Genomic DNA, 27729 nt, shown 5'->3' with positions numbered 1-27729 from the left:
TGCTTCACATTTTGTGAACACAAGTAGAAAGATCACACATAATTGGTAGTAAAGGTCATTGATGGTTCAAAGTACAAGGTCAAGGTCGGACACCTTGGCTTCTCCTGCGGGTTGGTGCTTCATAATCGACACTATCTGAATACCAAGGTTGTCTCGGATATGCGTTTCCCCTCCCCCGCCAAAGAAACGCAGGAAACAAATTAAATAACTGTTTGTGTGATTTGTACCACACCATTCCCATGCAGAAAATTTAACACAAAAAAAGTAATTAAGATTATCGTTTAACTTTACCACTCTCCTTTATTGGGAAACAATCTTCATTTATGACATGCGATTAATTTTCACGGTGAAAAATATTTACAAGTCACTAGATGCTCTCTAAAGAATCTTCGCTATTGAATCTGCTCATTAAAGAGTCGATACAATTATCTGCATCTCGTTTGTGGAAGTTGTAAAGCAATGTCATGTTTGCGGTGGAAAAAAATTACTTGTATTTTTTTATTGGCCCTTCTGCTGAAGTGGCTTTCATAATGGTTAGCGTCGCTACGGTGGCGGATCTGAACATATAGGCAAGAACTCGAATTCCAAGTAAGTCTAGATAACATACTAGAATTTTTTAAATGAAATACGAGGGTTAATTTTGAATTATATGATGTACTGTAACATGTAACATGCATTCTTACAGTGTTGTTTCAAAACTATGCTCTTTTCATTATAATATATTTAGCATATAATTATTAAATAATATTTAAAATTTTTAGACTATTATACCAAAATTAGACGTAGTTTGTACCCTTTCAATGTAAACTATATAGAACACATGTGTTATACTGAAATTTGGCTATGAAATCATTGTAATGTCGCAGAACTATAGGTAGTTATTTTTTTCTCTTCTTTTAAATAACTCGTTATTTTATTTCTGTAACATAAAAAAAAATTAGAAACATCCACTTGCAAATAAGTTGATTCGAAAATATGTTAAGTCAACGACACAAAGTTTTACCTAAACGTTAATATAAGTAACTTATAAATTATGATTTGAAAAATAATTTTAGACAAAATAATAAAGCAAGAATCATGAAAAATAACAGCACTAGTCTCTTCCATGTTTATGTATAAGAGTACATTTTATAAAAGGCTACCACAACACTTTGCAATTAGCTACAGAAATTTCATAATATTACTTCGATAATATAAAACAATATCGTCATATTTAGAGATAAACATACAGTTTCAAATTTCACGACAAAAGTAAATAATATTGTCAAGCATTCATAATGTATTTAAAATAAAGTAATGGAAGGCTACTTTTATCACAAACCAGGATAGCGATATATTTGAGTTCTTGACATTTAATTCTTGAGAGGAGGCGAGTTCCTAAATCGGTTTCAAGCATAGAAGAAGCCAAGCGTGCAACGACACACCTCTGGCGGGTTTCGTACGATTTCGGAATTGGCTCGGATCCGCACGACCAACTCCTGTCCCCTGTCCCGTGCGAGCGCCATTGTTACTCATACGCTCGACAGGTTGCCTACCTTCATAAATACATGCTTCACGCAGCAACGATCACACTTGGAAAATTGTGCCCCGACCTTCTTTTCTAAATACTGAGCGCTATTCACAGACTTATCCACGTATAGGGTGTTCCGAAATTCGCGATAAATTAGGAGGAATCTGTGCAACGACACCGTAGGCACTCCGTTGCTCTTGAAGACGGAATTTTTCCGACCGGAATCGGGAGATTTCCGACGAGGAACATACTCGCCAATGTCTGGTACTGTCAGATGTCAGGGCGTCGCAGGTTTTGAAGACGCTAAGAGAAATCAGCAGGGTTCGCAAGAGGATTCCATGGAATTCCGGGCGGCTCGAGAAGTTTTGCGCGTTGGTTTTTAACCAACACATCTCATCTCTGAAAAGGGTGCTTATATATTGTATACTGCCCATATTTCGGCCTATATGCACGCAAACAGTAGAAACCTTTAAATTACACAGAAATTTTTCCATAAACCATAGTTATTTTTTACGTTTACGTTTATCAACCCCATTTCACTGTCACGATTTTGCAAGCGTAATCAGACCCCTTCAATGAGGCGCTTCTTATTTACAAGGGGGCCCGGGTATTCCCTGCTTCCCCCCCCCCCCCGGGATTAATCAGTATTATTTAAAAAGTTCTAACTCCTCATTTATCCTGTCATCCACCCTCCCTCAAAATTATAGCTATGGTTCACCACGTGGTCCCACATAAAAGCCTAGATAGTTATTTTAGGTGTGCGCCTGAGTGTACGGTAGTTTCAAAAAGTCGTGGTGCATACGTCAAGGGGGAGGGAGGGTGTGTTTGATAGAACGCAATTAAGACAGCAAGTAACCGTGCAACGTATGCTCAGAACTCGACCGTTGAAAAGCGCTAGAGGGTGCGATAAAAAAACCGAAGATGAACGATTGGGCGTTTGGCTCTCTCGTCTGTGAAAATAAGGCTTCCCGCGAGGGAAGCACGTAGTCTGTGCCGAGACGGTTTTCCAACAAGACGAGTGTGAAGCCTGAGCCACTGTCGGCGGCCGCGGTTTGGAGTGGTTGTTGTGATGAGGGATTTGTGCCGTCGGAAGTTTTTGAATTAAACACTTTCCTTAAATGAATCGTTTCCCTGTCATTCCGCCTGCTTACATCTTGTTTCTCATTATATCATACAAACACAGCGCATGCTCGTCCAGTTGTGTTCTGTCGCTCCGTTGCGTATGCACCACGAATTATGAAACTCCCTATATAATCACTGGTGGAAAAGTTACGATAGTGTGGTTTTCATTTTTCCATGAAATTTGTTTTCCCTGTGGCCATTTAATTTTAACCAAATCAAAAGCGGAATAATACTGTTGCGACGCGTATAAGCAGCTGTAAAGTCGACTATGTGGGCGTCTGTTTGCGTGCTTGCCAAAGCTTCCTTTGCTTTTCAAAATTCAACTCTAAAAAAACGCATATTTTAACGTTACATTCACACACCACATACAAAAAAACATATCAAGTATTATTATACTTTTTCAAGTTATTAACATATTTTTTATCTTTATTTACTTTTTAAAACATTTAAACATTACATTGGTCCATACAATACTCATACATAAAATTTAATGCTTGTCTGTCTGGTTGAATGTAGCCTGACTACATTAGATGAAAAGTTCTTGGTTTGCAGCATATCAACAGGATAGCGACTAGGGCAAGTAACAGGATCGATTACATAGGCAGAGTAAACGTGTTAGCAACTAGGGCAAGTAATAGCATATATTAAACGGGAAGATTATACGGGATAGCAACTAGGCCAAGTAACAGGATCTATTACTCAGGCAGAATAAATGGAATAGCACTAGGGCAAGTAATAGGATCGATTACACTGGCAGAGTAAATGGGCTAGCAACTAAGGCAAGAAACAGGTTCGATTACATGGGCAGAGTAAACAGTATAGCAACTATGTCAAGTAACAGGATTGATTACGTGGGCAGAGTAAATGTGATAGCTAATAGGGCAAGTAACAGGATAGATTACATGGAGAGAGAAAACGGGGCAGCAACCATGCCATGTAACAGAATCGTTTACACGGGTAAAGTTAACGGAATAGCAACTAGAGCAAGTAATGCTATTCCATTTACCCTACCCCGTGAAAGCGATCCTGTTACTTGCCCTAACTGCTATCCAGTTTTCTCTACCCGAGTTATCGTCCCTTAAAGCTAGCAGTGTGAAGAGTCGCGTGGGCTAGCACATGTGGATAATAGCTCGTTCACTCTCCTTCCCCGACCACCGCATTTTCCACAACAAGGTTCAGCAGTCCACGTACTTTACCTGCGTCAATCAGTGCAGTATAGTAGAGGGAAGCTGGCGAGCTAGTTCATTCATTAACACGTGGTGCTTAGTTTACTCAAGAAAAAGAGGTGGCCAGAAGCAAAAAAAAAATTATATTTGTAGAATTGTTCCGTGAAAACAAACGTGTGTGGGAACATTAACAGTGTACATTACAGACAAAGGGACATGGAACAGACAGAATATATGACGATATTACTTTATCCCTTCTATGCTCTTATAAAGATTCCCGTATATCGTGAAACAATGCTTTTGAACAATTGTTTCAATCATTTTATTGGAACACGACGACGAACAAGATTGCGCATTGTACGCTGGAAGCCACTTCTGTTCTGAACCATCCCATTTTGTAATTTTGTGTGTAGACAATTACTCTACCATGTATAGGATTTTAGAGTAGTCAGAAGTGTTCACTTTCCCTGGCTGATGTCCCGTTCACTCTACTCGTATAGTCGTCCCTTAATAGACGGAGCTCTTAAGTATTATTGGTTTTAACCCTATAAATAATTCAACTAAGTTGTAACGAGTGAGAACTCGTCAAATATAGGTAACAAATAACGCTTGACAATTTTTTTTAAAGTGTAGTTATGGTGAAGCAAGGGTTTTATTCGTCTGGATAGTGTTTAAAAATTATGATGTGCTTTGGAGTGATATAGTATACGTCCTTGGAAAGTGCAAAGTTCTGAAGAAGAAAAATAATTGATGGTTGCTGGAATTTATGATTAAAATTTACAAAGATTTTGGGTTACAAATTTTAAAGAACCTAGAATATTAATGATAAAGAAGCTGTGTGAATTGTCATTAAAAACTGCCAGAAAGTGTAAATTAATTTTTGCTTGCATAGTAACACAAAATTGAATAATTACTGGAAATTTGTAATTTAGTTTTTTTAAGAAAGTGTTTCTTATATTTTTCATACCAACGATATAATAAAGTTCATAAATTATGGTAATGTTTAATTTGCAAAAATAAATTGAGATTATCAGGTAAATAAATTTTAAAGTAAAATTTTTGACAATATGTGGTCTAATGATGTCTGAAGTTTAAAATTTTCATTCTGATGTATATTTATTAATCAAAGTACCACAAAGTATACATAAAAATATTTTTTGTAACTTTGTTAAAGGGCCGTTAAAATATTATATCCATTCTATAGATATCTAAATAGTAGGCCTAATCTCATGACTTGTCGTAGGCTTGTATTAAAAAGTTAAGACTACCTACATAGAGAAGTGGAAGAGTTGTAAGACACTGGAAAGATATTCCAGAGGTCCCCGTATCACATTCTGGTCGGCGTGGACATTTTGATTTATATTTTCCACGTCCACATGAAATTCTTCCAGGATATTGCTTAGATGTTTTCTTTTTGCCATATTTTACAGTCGATTCATTCCCTTGTTACTTGGATTTATGTTTTTTTTTTTAAAATCTAGCTGTAGAGGATATGTGAGTCTGTACAAAAAAATTAAACAAAATCGATTAGAAAAATTTAACCAAGCCTTATCTCCTTCTGTTTACGTGGATATATAAGCAGTATTAACTTATAATATGTTTAAGGTGCAGGTTAAAAAAACAGCTTTTTAAAACAAAAAACATGAATTTTTTTAAACAGCTTTTTTTATTTTTATTACGTTAGTTATTTCGGTTCTCAGCGTGGTCAAATGAAAGCCATACAACATTCCGCTTTCTGCCACTCATGTTGAACCAATAAAGTTATAACATCAAATAACTGAAGTCCATAAAATCTGCACATCTTACTGGGACTTAACCACAGAAATCGTATTTGCCCACAGGAAGAGTATTCTTCATACAATGGTTGTTTTACACAGAATAGGGATTTACAGTACAGTCATGGATTTCCCACAGAATAAGAATTTATTTAATAATTAATATATTTAGTTCCTTTTTTTACAGTCTACAATTAACTAATTAATTCAATTTTACAGGAGTATTTAGCAGGGTATAATTTGCAACTTATTCTGATAATTTAAATGATAAAGTCTTGATTAGTTTATAATTGTTGTTCCTGTAAATCACAAGAAACATTAATGTGTGCTAACCTTTATTGCTATTAGAGTTGAATCAGACCTTTTATTAATTTGTTTATATATTTTATTCAAAAATACATTACTTAAAAACAAATTTGGTGTTTTATTATAAAAAAACACTTGGTTTAAACCACGGTTCGAACCAGCCAACCCTGTTAAAATGTACTGCAAAAAATAGCTAAAAAAAATTTAAAACACGGTGGACTTCCTCTTCTGTGATGAAATTGATGGTTGCATCAACGACCAATCACGGTTTAAACCAGCCAACCCTGTTAAAATATACTGAACAAAAAGTTAGGTAGAAAAAATTCAAACGTGGTGAACTTCCTCTTCTGTGATGAAATTTATGGTTGCATCAACGACCAATCACGGTTTAAACCAGCCAACCCTGTTAAAATATACTGAACAAAAAGTTAGGTAGAAAAAATTCAAACATGGTGAACTTCCTCTTCTGTGATGAAATTGATGGTTGCATCACCGACCATTTCTTAACGCGCTGGACTTGAAGAGCGTGCCTGATACAGCCATGCGATTTTCAAGTTCAGCTTTGTGAGATTTTTTTTTCCTAGTGACAACCTGGCAAAGATAATGTAAACGCGCTACATTTTTTTCTCCCCCTTCATCGCCAAAGAATTTCGGTACGTTGCTTAAGAATACCTAATAGATGGTAAGCCATCTCGTTCATGCTACGAAACCAACACTACTGCGTTCAACGACAGTTTCCCAACTCGCTGAGTTTCAAATGCGTGCCCGATGCAATAGTACCATGGTTCTCACGTTCAACGCCATGGCCCGTTCTAAGATGACGCCGTAACATAAAAACGGAAACGCATCCAAACCCGCAACACATTTACGTATCATTTTATCCGTCTGCCGCTTCCTCAACGCACGGAAACGTAACAAATTTCAACCAAAGAGATTAAAATGCAAAGTTAAGAAAAAATAAACTATTTCACAATCGATAAAAAATGTTACGTTAAACAAATTATTAATCGGCAACGATTAAAAACCGAAATGCTCTTCAAAATGCAGACGATATCTACGAATTCAAAAATTAAACTTAAATTACGTGGCTGCTTTCTCTCCCGTTTTTATTGGCTGGATTAAAGTCCACTAATTCAACCATAAACGGGATATAATTTAACCATGTGCTTGTCGGCGTAAATGATGTTTTTTTTTTTTTTTTTTTTTAAATCGGTAACCCACCTTTACGTTATGTGATTGGCTGACGTCATCAGCGTGCGCAGCACGATATATCGGCCTTTTGGGCTTAATCCTCATTGTTGAGATACTTGAACGCTAAGATAGAGGCATCCTGGGTAATGAGTATGAGATGAGTTTGAGGGTAGTGAAAACTAGAGGCCACTATCTGAGTGACGCTCTACGTCATGCCCGTATTAATACTGCAGAATAATAAGTAATTTTCCGTCATCCACTAACATTTGTGGTAATTTTATGCCCGAAAAAAAACCAATGTATTCTTTGCGGTTTCGTTTCGTCTGTGCTACAAAATAAGTGCGCCAAACGTACTTAGTTAAGTTGGCGTTTATTGCTGCAGACATATTGTACGCTTGGTAAGTTCCCTACTGCCAAAATTTTAGTGACGCCAAGCGATTTTCGCCACTGAAAAGCACTTTCACGGTCACTAAACTACATTCTGTAGTTGCACACGGATCTGTTTGTACGCAAATTTAACACGGCAACTCGTATACATTTGTTATTAAAGTAAGTTAAATGTACGAATTTATAATTGGGTTGTCAAGTCCTGGGGTTGAACTATGTGTTGGACGATTGTTTTTCATCAGAAGATTTAAATAAGATTACGAATATTTTTCCACATGTTCCAAAATTTTCGCTAGTTTGTGTTCAATATACTGGTGACACTAGAATTGTAGCCACATCTCGGCAAATTAATTGAATTTCTTTTGGCAGCAAAATATTTTTTTTTCAAGTTAAATTCTATCTTATTTGTTTTGTGTCGGATATTTATAGTATACTGTGTTGTGTAAAACAAGGGTTAAGTGTATGTAATCTGTTCCTGTTATCAGTGTGTGTATGTTTTACTCCCACTTTATTTTGAATAATTATTTGACTGAATTTAAATAGTTATACATAGTTAGTATTTCATTTAAACTATTCTAACTATTTAATTGCAGGGTACAGAAATATTCCAGATACTCACTAGTAATAGTTACTATTCCAAACTATAAGAGAAAGAATTTACTGAATGTTGTAAATAAAATAATTTTTTTTTTCAAAACATGTTGGCACCAAAACTATATGTATACCATGCAGATAAAGTTAATTACAAGTAAAGTTAAGTGTGTACTAAGAACATATTTTCATTCTGTATAAGATTCTCTATGCAGATTAGAAAAGAGTTTTCAATGAATAAAAAATAACCAGTTTTTATCTTACAAAATATAAAACGCACACAAAAATATTATTAACATTAACCATTATTTTTGTTTCAGGGAACAAAAATATCATCATCATACTAAAAGCTTTACGTTGATATTTATGTTACAGTTAACTTACCAAGGGCGCTGAAACTAAGCTTAAAATATATTTCAACATTTAAAAACAAAACAAAAAATTTGTAAAATAGATTTCATATTTTCTTTCAGTTTATAACAGATCGCCTTAAAAGAACAGTCGAATGATAGTGATTAATGAATAAAATGCTTGCTTTTTGATATTTTCGTTTGGAAAAGTACATATACGGTTGTGCCGCGGAGGAATAAGGGTTGCGTGGAGAGAAAATGTATAACTCCGTGTGGACTCTGCTAACAAAACACATGTGAGTTGTACTAAAACGAAGAGTAGGCTAACAAGTCCTTTCGGCTCTCCACCACCCACTTCTCAGTTAAAGAACTAGCGAACAAACCAGTAAGAAGTGTGTACTGCAGCTTTAACGTATCTTCAGCGCTGACAGGCAGATAATTAAATGTTTCAGTATCGAATTGTAGCTCCAAACTTCTTATTTGCGTGCAATCGTGATAATATATCCCCTCGATTCTTAAGTTAAGAGGGAGAGTTAGGAACCGAACTGTTTTTTTTTTCATTACTTGATTATATCAAAAATTTGTATTCGTAGAGAAAAAAAATACATTTAAATTTTTTTTAAATTTAAAATTTAAATTTTTTTTTTAAATAAATAGCATAGCGTCTATTGACAGTATTATTACAGTTTCTATCATTCCCCAGAAAATAATAATTCAGTACTAAACTCCAATGACTTCAAAGGGGAAACTATTTGTAGCAGACAGTCGCTGTTAACTTAAAAAAAAAAAAAAAAAAAAAGCTATTTTACAAAGCCAAATTTCTGATAATAAATGATAGAAAATTGTTATGGCCTGAAACCTGTTTTAACCAAGATGACGTCTTTCGACTTCTATTTTCTCTCTCTCTCCTCCCCTCTCCCCTTCATTTAATACTGAAGCCAGCTGGATTTAAGCTTGTCGCTATTTTTACGGAAGATTAGCTTATTGCACGTATGCCACCTTGCAACAATTCCAATTCTCATCAATATTTTACTTCAATGCAAATTTAAAATAAAAGTTTACTTTGTCACTATTGCTTCCGTATGTGCAGTAAAAATGCGTTCATTAAGAGGATAGAAAAGGTCTCATCGTGCATGAGAGAATATAAAAAAATCAATAATAGAATCTGAACGACCTGACATAATCCGATACAGTCGGCTAGATATTTTCATTACGAAGATCTGAATGTACAGAAATAATCAATACAGTTTATAATTTAAAAAAAATTGTAAACTGTTTTCATAAAATAAGGCCTTGAAACAAAAAAAAACAAATATATAAAAAAAGTTGCTAACTATAAAAATCACTTAAAAAGCTCCATAATAACAAAATCGTAGAATTAAATATATTTGAATGATTTTATTTTACAATTGTACAGTATAATGTTTAAGTAAGTTAAAACTAGCTTAAAATTGAAATAATATTTCGTCTCTAAAATTTTATTACTATAGAGACTTTTCTTATGCGATTTTAATCATTTTACAACCAAATATTTTCAATATTTCTTTTTTTTTCAAGCCCTTATTTTATGAAAAAGTTTTTCTAAGTTTTTTTTTATTTAACTATACACTATATTGACTAGTTCTGTACATTGAGGTCTCCGAAATGAAAAAATCAAGCCGACAAAACAAACACCATAGAATTATGTCAAATTCTTCAGATTCAATTATTGTTTTTATACTCCCGTCATTCATGCACTATGCGACCTCTCCCATCCTTTTAAAAAGTTGTATTCAACCCAGTTAAAATCAACAATGCTAAATGTCAGTATCAAATTAAAAATACAAAAGAGCCCGATCCGATGGGAAATTTAGGAATTATGCGTCGAGTATTTTCAAATGTTTTTTTTTTTTCCACTTGGTAGCGAGTATGGCCATGGGATTAATTTTTTTGCTTTTGATGAGAGGTGGCAGCTATGTCCTGATATTCCTGTCTTGTGTTGAAGAAGTACTGAAGCGATACGATATCAGGATGAATATTTATGCAATAAAAAAAGAGGGAAGAAACAAAAACATTTTCTGAAAACATTTACACCACCACCGCGTTTGGACACTCCCCACAAATAAACTACTCGAATATAACATTATCAAAACGCTGAAGATTTGGATCGTTCTGAATTAATCAGGAATGTATAACTAATAAATAATACACATCTGTGAACCATATGGGACGGAAACATATAGAAACTTATTAAACAAGAATTATGCTTCTTCGGCAAAACTATTATGTGCAAAATTGTTGCACGATGTTATTCAGACATATTTTCCTGTATCCATAGTTTTATTTAATTAGCTATTTCAGCCAGTACTGCTAATGGTTTTTTATTTAGCAATTAACTCTCTACCAAGATAATTAATTCACTGAAATGCTTTAAGACATGTTGAAAACAAACATTCAACACATGATCAATTATTATATCCATGTTCAGGAATCTAAACAAAAAAAAAAATCCCTTTCGGCAAATTCTACGGGAGTAGGTAGATTTCAAACTACCTATTTCTTCTGGAAATATTTTAGAAACTTCTATAAACTCCTGGTACATTTTAAGAACTTAATTTAGCCTACATAACATTCTATGTGCTCGTTAATATTAAAATAAAGGGCCGATTTAACATTTTATCATATTCCATGCAGCGAAATTATTTTGAATGTTTTTAAATTAATGTATCCAGCATTGAAAGTCTTAACAAATTTCATATTATGCCTACTAAGGTAATTGTGTAATTATTTTTGAACTCGAAACACTATTTTTCATCCCTTACACTAATACGTGGTCGTATAAAAATTATTTTTAGAAAAAGGTTTAAGGTAATATTAAGATGGTTATTAATAAATTACAAAGAAACTGATAATAAATAAGATATATATTTTTTTTAATTTCAACCCCTGTTTTTACAGTAATAGTTCGTTTAATCAAAAAAATGATTTAGCCAAAGGTTTTGGATAAAGTTTAGGAGTTTTACAATAAATTATGATGGATTTTATAGGTTATCCTAGTTATTTTCATCCCTTGAAGTAATAATTTGTGATATAAAATTTACTTAAGAAACAAACGTTTTAACAATATTTTAAAAGTTAAACAAAATAAACATTAATTCGATAAAGCACATGCTAAGGAAGTTTTATTTTTTTCTTATTTGAACCCCAGGTATATTCATCCCCCTGCAGTAATGATTTGTATTATCAAAAATTGTTTCAGAAAACGTTTTAAGTAAAAATTATAAAATTTACAAACAATTTAAACAAATTTCTTGGTGTGCCTACAAAGATAGGTATGCATTTTTTTGTCATTCAACCTCTATTTATTCCACCCCTTGCAGTCATGGTTGGTAGTATAAAATATTATTTCAGACGAATCTTGTAGATAATAATTTAAGATTTTACAATAAAACAGAACGGATTTAATAGTGTACATGGTACGGAAATTATCTTGATGTAAGTTTTTGGACATACGCCATTGCTAAGAACTTTTTCTGTTGAAGAAAAACTAATAAATAAAATAAATAAAAATAAAAATAAAAATACTCAAAAAAATATACAAAAAACACACAAAATTAAGCAAACAATTGCTGTTGTCAACAAGGATATGAACACCACAAAATATTCCGAAACAGGAATATGGTCAGCCCACAAATGATGACAACACAAAAATATTGAAACCCAAAATAATTCAGCACAACAGTTGAAGCGAGACAAAAAAACATGACAAAACGAAAAAACAAACAAATACAATAGTTTTACCTAAACAGAAACAAGCGACGTTTCGGGAACTGCTATCTGCTCCCGTCCTCAGGCAGAGACGCACATGGTACGGAAACACAGGTGCGACTGAGAAGGGGCCCAAAACAACAAAAACTGGCATAATTCACACACTAACCAACCGAGCTGAGATTATTTGTTCTGATGAGAAATCTATTGCGGTTGAACACAATCATATAAAAAAAGAACTCATAGCCAATGGTTACCCTGTCAACACCATCAAACAGCATTTGAAATCCAACAAAACACTCAAATCCACAGAAACTGAGAAACCTGCAGGAACCCTAGTTATTCCATATGTTCAAGGGCTTTCAGAAAAAATAAGACGCCTAGGAAATAAATATGGACTTCAAACAGCATTCCGTTCTAAATCTACTATTAAAAGTATTGTTACCAAGGTGAAACCAGCCACAGAAAAATTACAAACTCACAACTGTGTGTATCAAATCCCCTGTGAATGTGGCCACATGTACATAGGTGAAACTGGCAGAGCTCTATCCACCCGAATCAAAGAACACAAAAACAACTGCAAGAAGGGTGAAACCCTAAAATCCAGACTTGCTGAACATACATGGGAAAATAGCCACAAAATTCTCTGGGAAGACTCCACACCACTCATACAGGAATCCGATAAAATAAAAAGGAAAATCAAAGAATCAGCCTTCATTATTAGCAATAAAAATATTTTCAGCCAGCAGAGCATTGAATTAAAAAATATGTGGATCCCTTTGATAAAGAGAGAAACATCCCTGCAGCACAAAACAATAGCCAATACTCAACCCACCATAACCAATCCGCTTTAACTACATGGTGCACAGCCAATGGGGAGACAGCTCGTCTGTCATTGGCTGAGCAAGATGTAGCCCTTTCTCTGATAAATACCCTCATTTTCCAGCCCCTTCTCAGTCGCACCTGTGTTTCCGTACCATGTGCGTCTCTGCCTGAGGACGGGAGCAGATAGCAGTTCCCGAAACGTCGCTTGTTTCTGTTTAGGTAAAACTATTGTATTTGTTTGTTTTTTCGTTTTGTCATGTTTTTTTGTCTCGCTTCAACTGTTGTGCTGAATTATTTTGGGTTTCAATATTTTTGTGTTGTCATCATTTGTGGGCTGACCATATTCCTGTTTCGGAATATTTTGTGGTGTTCATATCCTTGTTGACAACAGCAATTGTTTGCTTAATTTTGTGTGTTTTTTGTATATTTTTTTGAGTATTTTTATTTTTATTTTTATTTATTTTATTTATTAGTTTTTCTTCAACAGAAAAAGTTCTTAGCAATGGCGTATGTCCAAAAACTTACATCAAGTCATGCACTCCCATTGCACAAATCTTTTAAAGATAACACGGAAATTATCATTTTTGTTTTAATTCTGCCCTTTTACTTTTTCAATCCCTGCAAAAATGATTTGTCTTATCAAAAATGTTTCCCACAATTTTTTTATTTAAACATTTTAATATTTACAAACAATTTGAACAAATTTGATGGTGTGCCTACGAACTGAGTTACGATTTTTTTTAAATTATACCCTTAATTTTTTTTTAAAACTCTTTACAGCAATGGTTAGTCTAATCAAAAATTATTTCAGACAAAAGTTTTAGTTAAAAATTATAAGATTAACACACAATTTGTACGATTTGATATTCTGTACTCCAACACTTGTTTTTTCAATCCCTTGTAATTATGGTTGGTCGTATCAAAAACTTATTCCATTATATATATATATATATATATATATATATATATATATATATATGGGTATTACTCCTACGAGTTACAATTCTTTCGAACGGATATGATTTATTCCATATTATGGGAGTTACAGGGATTTTTCTGTTTTTCAAAAAAAAACCTTCCCCATTTCTACCCCTATTGCACATTAACGAACTTGACCGGGATTTTAAACTAACAGATTTTATGCATCAGATTAGAAGTGATTCAGGAGTTAAATGTTGCCTCAAGTAATTTAGCTGTATCTTCTGTTTCAGAAAGTGGTCAGAGAAGTCGGTTGTTATCGTCTGCCAACAACGAGGAAGTAAACTTGCTGACTCTCGTGGAAGAGATAAGTGATTTAGTCCAATAATTTATCAGCCCAGAGGTACGAAGGAGGACAAAGGCCACACATTTCCATAAAACACCAGTTGTGGTGTCAAGAACCCATCTAATTGGGGAAAAAAAATAGTCTTCACATATTTTTTTATATTAGAGCAACCTGCGTTCTTAAATACATAAGTGATTGTTATTTTAGTAGGCTTGAAAACGTTAAAAACGTTTATCTACTAGAACTGGTGTAAACGTGGAGTCAAGATATAAAAGAGCATTTTTTTTTTATTAGAGTGAGAGTTTTTAAGATACACTTTTTCAAGTTAAAACTTTTCACTACACTATCCAAAGGAGAGTGACTAGTGAGTTTTTCGCTGTTCCAGATACATCTCATTGCTAGCAATCCCACCTTTATCAACTAAAAAGTGTTCAATTGCTATTCAGATATTGTAGAAACTTGAGATAAGTTTCCGCAAACAATAAAAATGCTTCCACTCATAATGTTAATGAACTCTGTGTCATCCAAGGAGGATTTGTTGATGGATATTGCAACACTGCCAGCAAATGTCCTTACAGAGGCTTCCAATATGGCGATGCCTATTGAGCCCATAGATTATATAGAAGATATCATCGCAGACATGGTCACTGTATTCGCCATGGCACTGATGCATTCTCTGAAGACGTTGCTTCCGCTAAAATCAATTAAGAAAGTTTTACCACTTGAAGGTGCCTACGAAAAATCGAAAACTTTAATTGATAAAACCACTCCTTCAGCTATTGTACTTGCGCAAATTCTACTTACTCTGGTGTGCCTAGAAAGAGCCGGTACTTTCAAAGACTTGATGGGAGACAGTGCTAACCTACTGGCAAATGTGTGGACTCAAGTACTGCAACTTTTGGTCCCTCTTCAACTAATGAAATCCAATGCTGAGAAATTAATGGAAGACTCGGGTGTGTCTGGAGTTGTCAACATGGTGATACATATCGTGCGACTGGAGGTGGTGGACTCTTTGTCAGGGTGTCTAATGGACTCGGGCAGCATACCTGCCGTGGAGATGGTAGAGTCCATACTTCCACTAGTCCAGGCGCAACTTATGGACACAATGCCCGATTTGTTCGTGGAACTTTCTTCAATGCCTGGAGTGGTTATGGTGTAGCTTCTTCAGTTTACATTTACACCATTTGAACGGAATGGATGCGGATTGAATTACGTGAGGTTGAATTCTACTGGAAGATTGCATTCTTTTCGGGATTTGTTGGAAACATGATGAGTGCATAACTTTCTGTTGGTGCATTACTGACAATGATGTAGTTTGTTAGGCATGTTTGCTATTTGGGGATTTTCATTTAATGAATTAATCATCGTTCATTGAATTTATTGTAAAAGGTGGATATGAACAGCTGATAAAATGCTTCAGGGGAGATACATGAGTGGAAAAATATAATTTTCATTCAATGCACCCGCAGAGTCGGATTAGATCCCTTCTAGGCAAAAGTTCCGATGGTAATAAGCAGGGGCATAAATGCAATAAGTAAATGAACCGATTATTTCTACACATTGATATCATACATGATAATAAATATTTTGTTCGTATAAAATTCCTACTCACTTGATCAAAAGTCACAACTGCTAAATATTGAAAATCTCTACATTGGCATGTTCATTGTTAAGAATGAAAATTGGCAGTGCTAAACAAAGTTTATTGCAAGTATTTACGTTTAAGCTTCACTGATTGTTATTTTTTCCTATCCTAATTTTATCAATGACTTTTGAAGAAACAAAAAAAAAACAACAAGAATATCGTTACTTTATAAATGATATCACCTTTCAATAAAGCTGAAAAAGTTTACGCCTTTGACCTCAATCGTACCTCGTTCCATTTGTAACTGGAGAAACCCATCTAACCAGGATAATGTGCACCTAATTATGATTCCAGCAATTATTTGTTGAATTTCAGCCCCTGCTCAATATCATCGTAATTTTAATCTAAAAGTGATCTCTTATGAATGTCATTTGTTCATGAACTTTTTTTTAGAATGATAAGATAGCCATGGTTCTATTTCTGTACGAAATAGGTAACTCTATGGTCTATATACTTTTGGATACTTAAGTATTCAATTATAAATATTATATTCATTTAAAATATACTGGGTACTGATTAATTATTTCACAATAAAGATTCAGTGCCCTGAATTTTATCTATAATGTTTGCATGTAATTATAATGTAATATTTGCTATCTCAAAAAATGAATAGTTACTGAGGAATAAAAAAAAGTATTTGTTATTTAGACGCAGATAATTAATATTAACATATTTATTGAAATACCATGTAAATATTTATATGTATTTTAATTTTTTCATTGCGAAGCTGTGTTTCAAGGGCCCATTTAATTATTATTTTTTAGTTCATTATCTTTCTTCAAACAAGTTATTTCTCAATCACCAGTCCTTGCTACGGTCACGTGCATCAGAATAAATTTCCACTTGATGTGGTGATGAGGTGATCTCTATTTATAGGTACCAGGTACAAATAGTAGGCCTACACCTAAGGATTGTGCATATAGCTTATCATAGAAAAAATGACAAGCAAATTGGATGTTAGTTTTTGTTTTCACTTTACAATGTGTGGATGTCCAATCTTCATAAAATTTCTGTATTACTATTTTACAAGTATGGGAAAAAAATTTCATATATACTTTCAATATATATTTCATACACACACACACATATATATATATATATATATATATATATATTCCACAGAGTTACATAAGTTACATAAAATGTTTTTCTTTTTTTCCAGTTCTATTTACTTTCCACATAATTTCTCTTTTTGGTTAGTATTTGGGGGAGGTATCTTGGTCAGTGTTTTAAAAAGTATTGTATTTTGAGCTAGACTAGATTTTCTGCAAGCTTTCTTAAAAAATACAATATGGTGATTTTACATTGTAAATTTCCTTTGATCACACCCTAATAAATAATACAAAAACTTAAAACATAATGGACATAAAAACATACTAACTAGAAGAAAAAATTTCAAATGAGCACTTCAAACTCACTTTTAAAGTAAATATTTAAAAAGTAGCTTGCATTATCCTGAAACCAAATTTATAATTACACATAATAATTAAAATAATCGTGACTTTGATATTGATATTCTAAAATATAATGGTCAAGCTTATAACGATGATACTAAACCGCACTTGCATACTAACACCCTCTTGCCTCCTTCCCAGCCTTCAAATGAGAAGCAAACAAGAGGTAACTACGCAAGAGTAAGTGTAATAATCTGTCGAAGACAAAAAGTTCTTAGTGTGTGACAACACCCGCAGCTAAAGAGCTTGTTGCAAGTTATAACTGGAATTATAACTTTAAGCAGCACGCATTCACGTGACACGTAGGCTATTTAGCGAACATTAATCTCTGCGTGTAATTTGCTTACCAGTAAATTTATTCAACGCACGAAGTTCGGCAGCATGCAAAGGAACTGCTGAAATTTCTACCGTGATCTCCGTAGCCGAGACCACTAAGGTGCTTACTTTCGATCACCGGGTTTTAGGTTCGAAACTGGGTGAATAACTTATGCATATTTAGTCCTTACATGACATAGTTCGTTATAAAATGTGTCTTCCTTATTTTTACCTAATATTTACTTACTAAAAAACAGGATTTTAAGCGTAAAAAACACTATATCAAGTAAAAAAAATATATCAAATCAAACTTGATGGTAACAGAAAACCATTTTTTTTTTAAATGTCTTCGTTGAGTTAACGCAAGATTTGAGCCTGAGATATCTAATAAAAACTAATATTTTTATTCAACTACTTTATGTTTTCTGAATAAAGTTATGATACTTTAAAACTATTATTTTTTAAATTGAAACCTGTTGTAATGTTAATATAAGTGTGTGTCAGAATGATTTTATAAATTACATTCAACATCCTTGTCATAACAAGCACACAAAACCAACTGCCCTTCAAGTAAAAATTATATTTGTTAGTATATTTAAAATAAGTTCTGTTTATCTGTCATGCTATGCATGTGCCAGGACATGTAACTTATTAATATTTACAATAATCGTTTAAAAACAATTATTTTACGCATACAGAGCAATCATATACAAGCATTCAAAGTTCCGCTACAATAATTAAACAAATTACGTTATTTCATCTCCTCTGTCACGCCTCGTCAGCATAGAAACACATAATTATTAATAAACATACTTATAAATAATCAATTAAACACTTACAAGTATTGTTCTTAAAAGAAGGTCTCCAGAACATGGTGGTGTTAAGACAAGAGTTTTGCAGATTTGTGTTTGTTATATGAAATAATTATATTATTTGAACTTTTCAAAGGTGAAATGTGTAGCTAACTTAAAGCTGCAAAAAGTTTTGACTACTATATTTCGAAACCCCCTGAATTTTACAGTAATTCAAAGTAATCCCGATCTTCAACCTCTCCCCCCTTTTTTTCCCTTACCGCCATTGCTAGTTCATAAATGCATTCAGAGAGTAGAAAGAATGTTCAAAAAGAACACATTTTTAAAATAAAAAACTAGTTGTTAGTGGTTTTTGCAATTTTCTGTGGTAATAATAATTGTAGCTTTAATTCATTTTCTGTTACGCAGCAGTTGTTTAACGTTAAAAATATCGTACTTTACAAAAATAAAATTGATTTTACCACCGTGAGAAACATTATTACGTATAAACATTCTTACGTGCTTACACTTTATACAGCTCAACAAAACTAGAGAAGTTTTATCCGCAAATCATAAACACATAGAACGTCTAGTACTTAACGATTTTCAAGTGGTACTGTTTTTCAGTAAACGCTTATGTAACTGTCAAATAAGTTTTGGAGTCGCTACCATTATAAACCTAAGTCATTCAATAGGTTTGGATGCGTGATAGAAAAAGTTTGCTAACACAAAACTAGACTTAACGCAACCAATTAAGCTAGTTTGTGATTTATTTCTTAATACAAAAATTATACATTGATGGTTGAAATTATTCAGGGCCGTGTTAGTGAACGTAGCAAGGAAGTTGTTTTTTGAGCAATTTAAAAAAATGGGCGCTCGAAACTCACGCTTGTTTGTGAATGGCCATTCTACAGAAAGTGAATTTTGTTATGTAATTATTTGTGTAAAAAAACTGTACCTTTACGAAGAAGACTGGTCCTCTACATGATTACACTGACTGAACAAAGTTATACCTGCAATGCTACCCTTATATCGGTAGCAGTGAAGTAAAATGTTGAAATATATGGAATTTACTTTCATTATCCAATTTTGTAATTATTTTTTATCCAAACTGTACATATTAATATTAACTTGTACAAGTTCAAATGGAGGTTCTTTATTTTGTATTATTACGCAGGAAAAGTTTTATTTGGTTCAAAATGAAATGAATAAAACCTGCAAAATATTTTATATGTATCTGTGTGTGTTATATAAAAGTGGTAGTATTTTATCATTAAAATGTTTTGATCAGTAAAATTTATTGTGTTATTACTTTCACTTATAAACTCCGACTTAGCCCAATGGTGTTAAGACGATAAAGATGTTAAAGAGTTGAGTATTTAGAGGCAGAGTTCTATTATTGATCGTAAAAGCTAATGAAGGCAACACGATATATTGGAAGTTCTTTTTAACACGCTTTTATTAGCTTCATACGTATGTATGTTAGTATGTAACGGAAACTTTGAACATGATTTTGACCCCCTTAAAAACGTCGGATTAACTCGAAATTTGGCATACTTATCAAGGACCGATGACAATTCAATATTTTAAACATTTAGACCCGTTATCCTTACTAGGATAATCAGGATTAGCGATTTTTTTGTTTTCCTAAAACTGGTACCTAGTGTCTTTGCGCCAATACCAAGAAGGGAAACTACCAGGCGCGCCGATCACCTATTTCTCGGATAAGTTACGACTTTGAATAAGATGAAATTTTCGGAGAGGGAACCTGAGAACCAGCTATTTCATCCAAGGGAGGCAGCAGGCGCCCAAATTGCTCATTTCTCGGATAAGTAAATTGATGTAATAAAGAAAACCCAACTAAAAAATGAAAAATAAATAATAGTTTTAAAAACTCAAAAAACACGTTTTTATAGAAAATTCAAATAAAAAATATAAACTAAATGTTAATAAATTTTAATTAAGAATTGTGTAAATAAGAAAAAATGTATTTTATTGTAAAAAAAAAAGCGTGGGGTGCTTTTTAAGATGATATCAAATTGATAATCCTTCTACTCATATCTGTCAATAAAATATTTATAACTATTGACACCCCACGCTTTTATTTACAATAAAATACATTTTTTTCTTATTTACACTATTCTTAATTCAAATTTATTAAAATTTATTTTCTATTTTTTAGTTGGATTTTCTATAAAAGCGTGTTTTTTAAAGTTTTTTTTAAACTATTATTTATTTAACACTTGGTTTTACTCGAGGAATTTGAGGAGAAAAGCAAGAACACAGAGGTCAAGAGAATGGCTTTTCAATCGAATATTCGCACGTAAAGTCATTGAACATAGCGACTGGCGTAATTACGTACAGATGGATTGCAGTGCGTATAGCGTATTATAGTTTTTTTACGTAATACATAAAATATGAAAGAAGACACGTGTAGGAGAAAGGCTACTTCAACGCAAGAAAAACTAACAGCAAAGTTACGATTTTCTCGATACAGGAAAAAACCTTTGTCCTATCAGTTCTTGGAATTTGTCTGAGGTTTTCGTTCCGTTTCCGTTACCTCACATGATTTATCCAATACGAAACAAAGTCCGGTAATTTATTTCTTGTAAACCGCCTTTTAAAGATTAAAGCCCTCTGATTTTGGTATCATTAAACGAATGACAGTTAAGTCTATTCTGGAGTGAGAATAATACTTGAAATAATCATGGCTCTACGCATTGATATAGCCAGGCTTTGTGGAAGGGCCTTTGTCTGGTAGGCCTAAGGGTCCTCTCCTAGATTTTTTAATTGATGCTTGAAAATTCAGTTTTAGGCTATCGGATGGGGAGGGGAATAGTTAGGTACGTGGTGGGGGAAACAGGTAGAGCAGGAGAGAGTGTAAGCGGCGACGCCACTCCAACGCATGTTCTAGCAGTCGAATGGGAAGCCGTCTAGGATGGGGAGGGGGGGATAGGTAGGTAGTGTAGCATGCTGTATGCTAGTTGTAAAGGCCGGAAGGGGAGACAGCAGGGGAGAGGTGGAAATGACGCAACAGTGATGCTACGGAATTCTCCTAACGATGCTTGTGTTTGTCTACTCCTCACTTTTCGTAACGGCTAACGATTGACGCTACCATATTTCTTTTTTTTTTTTTTTTTGAAGTATCTTCAATTTATTTATTTGAGTGGGAAAAATGTATTGATTTGTGCAATTAACTTTATAAGTCTAATTTTTTTATGTGAATAATGTGATTGATAATGTAAATAATATCTCTGTACCTAATAAGCAAGAAGTTTTACTTCTGTCACGCGTGAACTCCACGTCACATTTTTTTTAGAGGAATATTGCCACTTATGGAAAGTAGATTTTTACGCTACCACTGCTTATGATTATGTCATAATAAGTGATTAATTAATAGGCTACTCTCTAATTTCGAATCTTCAGTGGCCCTAAATTGAGTCATACTTCAGTAGTTTTGAGCTGGTTAATGACTACGCCCTTGGCTCTACGAACAGCTTCTTGCATCCTCGAGCTTACATGTCGGGGTTGGAAAACTGCGCACTTGTGGTCCAGGTAACAAGCAACCTTGACCATGCTAAGGAGTAGAACAAAACACACGAATTTATTCTTTGTTAGTTGAATTATTAGCTTTCCACGTGTGTTCTTTTATTTATTTTTCATTTTAGGGTTTTGAAATGATTGAATTTCATGTTCCTTGTGCTTGGCAGTAAATAGGGAAATGTTTTTTTTAATACACGAGTTTATTTTTAATTGATGTCCATTCCGTTGTAAATAAATATAAATGTTTCCTTCCTGAGGAAGCCACGTAGAAACAATCCAAATATATGCAAGGAGAGAATTATTCTTGTTTGTAATAATCGCACTGCAAGGGAATTATCACTCGAAAAACTACAAGTCGTACTAATGTGTCACCATAAAGTGCGAAATAACAATATTATTTATGCTTCCTAGAAGCGACAGGTTTAATACTTGAGTAGGCTGCCTCTCATCCATGCTTGTAGGTAAGACAGCTTCTCGGGGGCATAAATATATATATTATTTTCTTTTTTTGACGTGACAACGTCTAATAAATCGATGAACGCCGGCTGCACGCACGAAAAAGTGTCCCGTTACGCTGTGTCCCATTGCGCTCATTGAACGCTTGCGCCGCATCTATCTCTTCCACTCGATTGGAACCATCGATTTGACTTTTTCGAGGCAAATTAAAATTGAAACACTCCCATTCGTTTCCTACTTTTCCTATCATCGTCCTATCCTTAACAGAATAACACAGATTGGAAGAAGTTAAATAGCAAACATGTATAAAAGTTATGGTTAAAATAATCTCTTCGTTAAAGTAATAAACTTATTTGAATTAATGAGTGCAATTAAAAGTAAATTTATCAATTAAATTGTACATTTCATTTCACTCCTTCTTTGTATCCATACAAAATAGTGATATTTCAATAAAAAATATTCAATTTAATTCATAAAAGTATGCAATCATTTCATCAATGTTTTGTTATGACGTGGTCATGTTAAACTATCGTCCGTAAACCGACTTTACAGACAACCACTTTTTTTTTCTTTTTGATAATAAAACGGATTATAGAGCAGGCTTTTCAAAAAAAACAAGTTTCTGACAACAGCTATCATTCCTCACGAGGTAAAACATACATACACCCTTGAAGTGCTTCGCTTAAAATAATAAAATAAAACGGTAACGTGTCACCAAAGGTCGCAGATGAGGTGAACATTTTAAGTGAGTCTGGATGCCAAACGATGCGTTTGCGTACAGAGTGTATTATTATTTAAAGAAAATAGTGATAGAATTTAAATAAAAATGTCGGTCACTATATTTTTATCCCAACGAACAGGACTCGATTGCATTGGAAATCTACGACTCTAGATCATTTCTGCTATTGAAAAGCATTGGCAACCGAGATGTTTAAATACATGCGCAACTCAAGCACACAATGTTGCTTATTTTATTTACTAGAAATAACCCTGAAAATACTTTGGGAATTGTTTTGAGACGCCTTCACTCAAACAGTATGTACACGCAATTTCTGGCTTATAACAGTTTTTTTTTTTAAACTAGCCCGAAATATTTCACGAAGTTATTTCTAACGGTGGTAGAGTTTATGTAAGTCACTTACAGCCTAGCTCAGTTTCTAAGGGCATCTGCCCTTGAAAATCGGTTTTTATAATGACATTTGTGCATATCATGAAAAATGTGAAATTTAATTATAATACCAGGGACAGTGTTTTATTCCAGCCTTTATTACTATCCAGATTAGCGCCTTGTATTTACATAATTTTTTTTTTCCTTCCAAATTTCTAGTTTGCAGTTTCGACGTACGACGCAAAGGTTTCGGAGGCAGTGACGTATCACATGAAACATCGGCAATAATTCCAAAAAAACCTATTTGTTTCAAAGGTTCCAACCCTTAAACACTATTTATGAAACAAAGCGATTCGAAATTCTGACAGTTTAATCATGTTTGAATTTATTTGCAACAGTCGGCTATTTAGAAAAAAGTTTTCAATTCCATTTTTGATCCAGGGAAGTGTGTCAAGGTTTTCTTGTAACCAGGGTGAACTCAATCAGCCGGAAGAAAAACGGACTTAAATTTCCTTCGGAACCTGTTCAAATACATAATACCTGTAACAATTGTATCGCGTCATCTTTAAGTCTCTCGCATTAGGCTGTCACGAAAAAGTAATAATAATAATGCACGTGCTGAAATGTCAAATATTTTTGGTGTTTGTACAGCCAATATGTATTACAACAAGACTTAAATAACTTTTTTTTTGTGATCAAAGTGCTACTCTCATTTATTATAACGAATATATTCCGCCATCGAATTAAAAATTATTACGATGAAAAAAAAAAGTTTGCCGATTTCTCGAAAATGTTTAATAAAATGTTAATCATGTTTCAATGCACTACACATGAATTTTTTTTAAAACTATCCAAATTAGGAAGATATGCATTTCATGTTACGCAAAATTTGGTTCTTACGTGTTTATTACATTACGAAACCTAATGCCGAAATTCCTCTTATTTTTTTACAGCTTGCATGTCGTGGACTCGCAACCAATGACTTGCATCATTTCATCGCAGTTACAGCGTCAGTCAGATAACGCCCGTACCTGCACGCCTTCTTGAATATGTCAAAGGTGAGACCGACCTGCAAGAGTATATTGTAATATACATCCACCAAACTAAAAAAGAAAGACAGACGTGAAGTCTATACGACTCCAAAACAATATCACAAAATCTGAAATTTTTTTTTTGTATCAACAAAGAAGGTTACTTAGCTATAACTGTTCAGACTACTCTAAAATTCTTGCTTATCTATCCAGAAAAGTGCGAGCACATCAAAGTAATAGACGATTATAAAAAAAAACTAACTTTTATTAACGATGAGAAAACATGTACGTGTACGTGTCACGTGTCTCAGATATTTTTTTTCTTTCTGAAAAAAGGAGAGAAAAAAACTTTTATTTTGTTTATTTTTTATGGTTTGTATGCTTTTACCTCTAATTGGACACGAAAATATTCCTAATGATGTTAGAGTCCTGAGGCAAAAGTAAAATTATATCTTGTTTTTATTAATATCCCTAGTAATGAAATTAAAAATTAATATTTTGATTTGACGGTAAGCCTTCACAGAAAATAATTCGCACCAACTATTATTCACGTGCAAATATATATTACTATCGCGAAAAGTTTTATATCTCATTTAAAGAAACCCCAAATCAAAATGAATGATTTAAATCATCAAAGTATTAATAAATGAAGTGAACTTAGAAATTTAATATCAGCAGATGAATAAATATAATTAATTGAAAACTAATACTTGTGTCAGCATAATTCAGACAGAAAAATAAATTGTTTTTCAATTAGTATGATTAAATCGTTATTTTTAGAGATATTTCGGTGATTCAATAAGTTTTTTTTATTGATTAGAAGGGAAATGTCACTAATTTAACGCACATTTAGAGTGAGCATTACACTACGTTTGTGTTAAATTAGGAATGGTATAAAAGTTTCAAAATATAGTTGACTTGATAAGCTTTTGTCCTCCTATAGCCCAAGAATTTTAGTGTTTTACCTGAAAAAAATAATGTAGTTTTGAAATTTGGCACAGACGTTCCTTTGGGTGTTAAAATTTGATCCTAAAAAGTCCCCATCTCTCAGATGCAGGCTTCATACTTTTTTAAGGCACTAAGGGCGTAAGTGCCGAAATATGCATATCACGACTGTTGCGCGAAAAATATTCATTCTAATATATCAAAATTTTGTCAACATTTTAAAGTTAAGGGCTCTTAGTCCTTAATCATTCGTTTTTATTACTTTATACACAGCAAAAATTATCTTATAACCTAATTTATACTCAACTAATGGAAGTAAAATGTATCACTGCTCTATACAATCACCAGTTACATCAAATCCACCACTGATAGGCAAAAATATACCTTTATAAATGTTTTCCGTTATTTTATTATCTTTAAATTGGTGGGTCAAACATGTGTATGCGATAATAATTAACTGACATATTAAGGATTACAAGGAACTACTGCACAACAATGGGTTTTTGAGCAATTTAGGTTAATATTGACTATAGCATTTTACCAGAAATAAAAATAATGTAGGTTTTAAATTTGGCACAGACGTTCCTTTGTGTGTTAAAAATTGATCCTAAAAAGTCCCCATCTCTCAGATGCCGGCTTCATACTTTTTTAAGGCAATAAGGGCGTAAGTGCCGAAATATGCATATCACGACTGTTACGTGAAAAATATTCATTCTAATATATAAAAATTATGTCAAGGGCTTTGAAACAGAGAGAAGATGTAATCCCAGTGAACCCGCAGCAACTTTTCATGCGTATCATTTGTGTAATGAAGAATGAGAGTGACTTCACGAAATATTTCAAATATGAGTTGGCTTCAAAACAGCCATCTCTATTTGACGAAATATCAATGAGGAAAACAGCAAAATCATCGCTTGCAAAGATCTTAAAATCGTGTGAGGTAACCAATGAGAACATTAGTATAGACTGCAAAGTAGTTATCGATGGAGGATACCTCTTGCATGTGCTTGTGTGGCCAAGACCTGCTACATTTGGTCAATTATGTGAGGTTTATGTTACATTCGTCCAAAAACATTTTTCTGTGACAGCATCTGTAGTGTTTGATGGTTATGACAAGTTAACCACTAAAGAGGAAGAGCGAAGGCGGCGTTCTCCAGGGAGGTCTTTCACCGATATTTCAATAGCTGCTAACAATGTTGTTACATCAACGTAAATGGACTTTCTGAGGAATTGCCATAACAAAAATGGGCTCATCAAATTATTAGTAACTTATTTTCGAGCTTCAGGTCATCACGCAATTCAGTGCTCAGGAGATGCTGATACCACTATAGCAGCTATTGCTCTTCAGTATTCAACAAGCTGTTGTGTAAAAGTAATAGCTACTGATTCAGACATCCTTACGATGTTGACTGCGAGGTCAGAAGAAGAGGCACACATTGAAATTGTCCATCCACCCTCAAGCAATACAACAGGAAAGATTTACAGTATATCAGCTATTCAGCAGGACATTGGTGAAATGAAAAACTATATTTTGTTTTGTCATGCTATGACCGGATCAGATACAACCAGTGCTTTCTTCGGTAAGGTAAAGACGCACGCATGGAACATCATCATCAAGAACGATGTTTCCATTCGTAGAACAGTACATGTTTTTACATGTCCACATGCGGACAAGAAGATGGTTATTGCAGCTGGAGAAAAGTTTGCAATTGCAATGTATCAGGGACATGATAACTATTCCACTTTGGATGAAATGAGAGTATATATGTTTACCTGCAAGATAGCAAAGATGCCTGTTAGTGCTTCTTTCCAGCTAGCCTCTCTTCCACCAACCATTGCCGCATGTAAATAGCATTCTCTTCGGGTTTACCTACAGGTGCAAGAGTGGCTGGGCCATTCATTAGATCCTGTTGAGTGGGGATGGAAAAGTGTGAGTGGCACACTTGTTCCTATAACAACATCCCTTCCTCCAGCTCCAGAACAGCTCCTGAATTTGATATCATGTAACTGTAAAAGTGAATGCAGACACAAATGCGAGTGTGTGCGGGATGGACTGCAGTGTGGTATTATGTGTGCCAAATGTCGTGGGGCAACATGCACTAATGTTGTTATCAATGATGGTTCTGATGAAGAGTACCTTTAATGGACTGGATAATTTTTTTATTGTGTACTTCCATTAATTGATTTTATATCAGGTTTCATTTTTT

The 27729-nt window shown here is 33.7% G+C and overlaps 2 protein-coding genes across 10 annotated transcripts in view; one reads left to right on the top strand and one right to left on the bottom strand.

Moving 5' to 3' along the window:
* The window catches only part of LOC134536044 (synaptotagmin-14), a 252140-nt gene that overhangs the window by 185668 nt on the left and 38743 nt on the right, over positions 1–27729 (bottom strand). The window lies entirely within an intron of this gene.
* LOC134536041 (uncharacterized) overlaps positions 1–27729 on the top strand; it is a 57005-nt gene that overhangs the window by 12843 nt on the left and 16433 nt on the right. For 5 of the 7 annotated variants that reach the window (XR_010075752.1, XM_063375557.1, XM_063375558.1 and 2 more), the window contains exon 2: positions 24500–24604. Coding sequence is in view for 2 of the 7 variants with exons in the window: in XM_063375556.1 (XP_063231626.1) it covers positions 24596–24604 (9 nt within the window). In the remaining 5 variants the exon portion in view is untranslated. Of the gene's footprint in view, positions 1–14181; positions 19178–24499; positions 24605–27729 lie in introns of those variants that run through there. The other 2 variants (XR_010075754.1, XR_010075753.1) reach the window with 1 other exon arrangement.

Source organism: Bacillus rossius, chromosome 10 (assembly GCF_032445375.1).
Source record: "Bacillus rossius redtenbacheri isolate Brsri chromosome 10, Brsri_v3, whole genome shotgun sequence".
NCBI lineage: Eukaryota > Metazoa > Arthropoda > Insecta > Phasmatodea > Bacillidae > Bacillus > Bacillus rossius.
The sequence above is the reverse complement of the archived record's forward strand: the minus strand, read 5'-3'. Positions and strand labels throughout refer to the sequence as shown.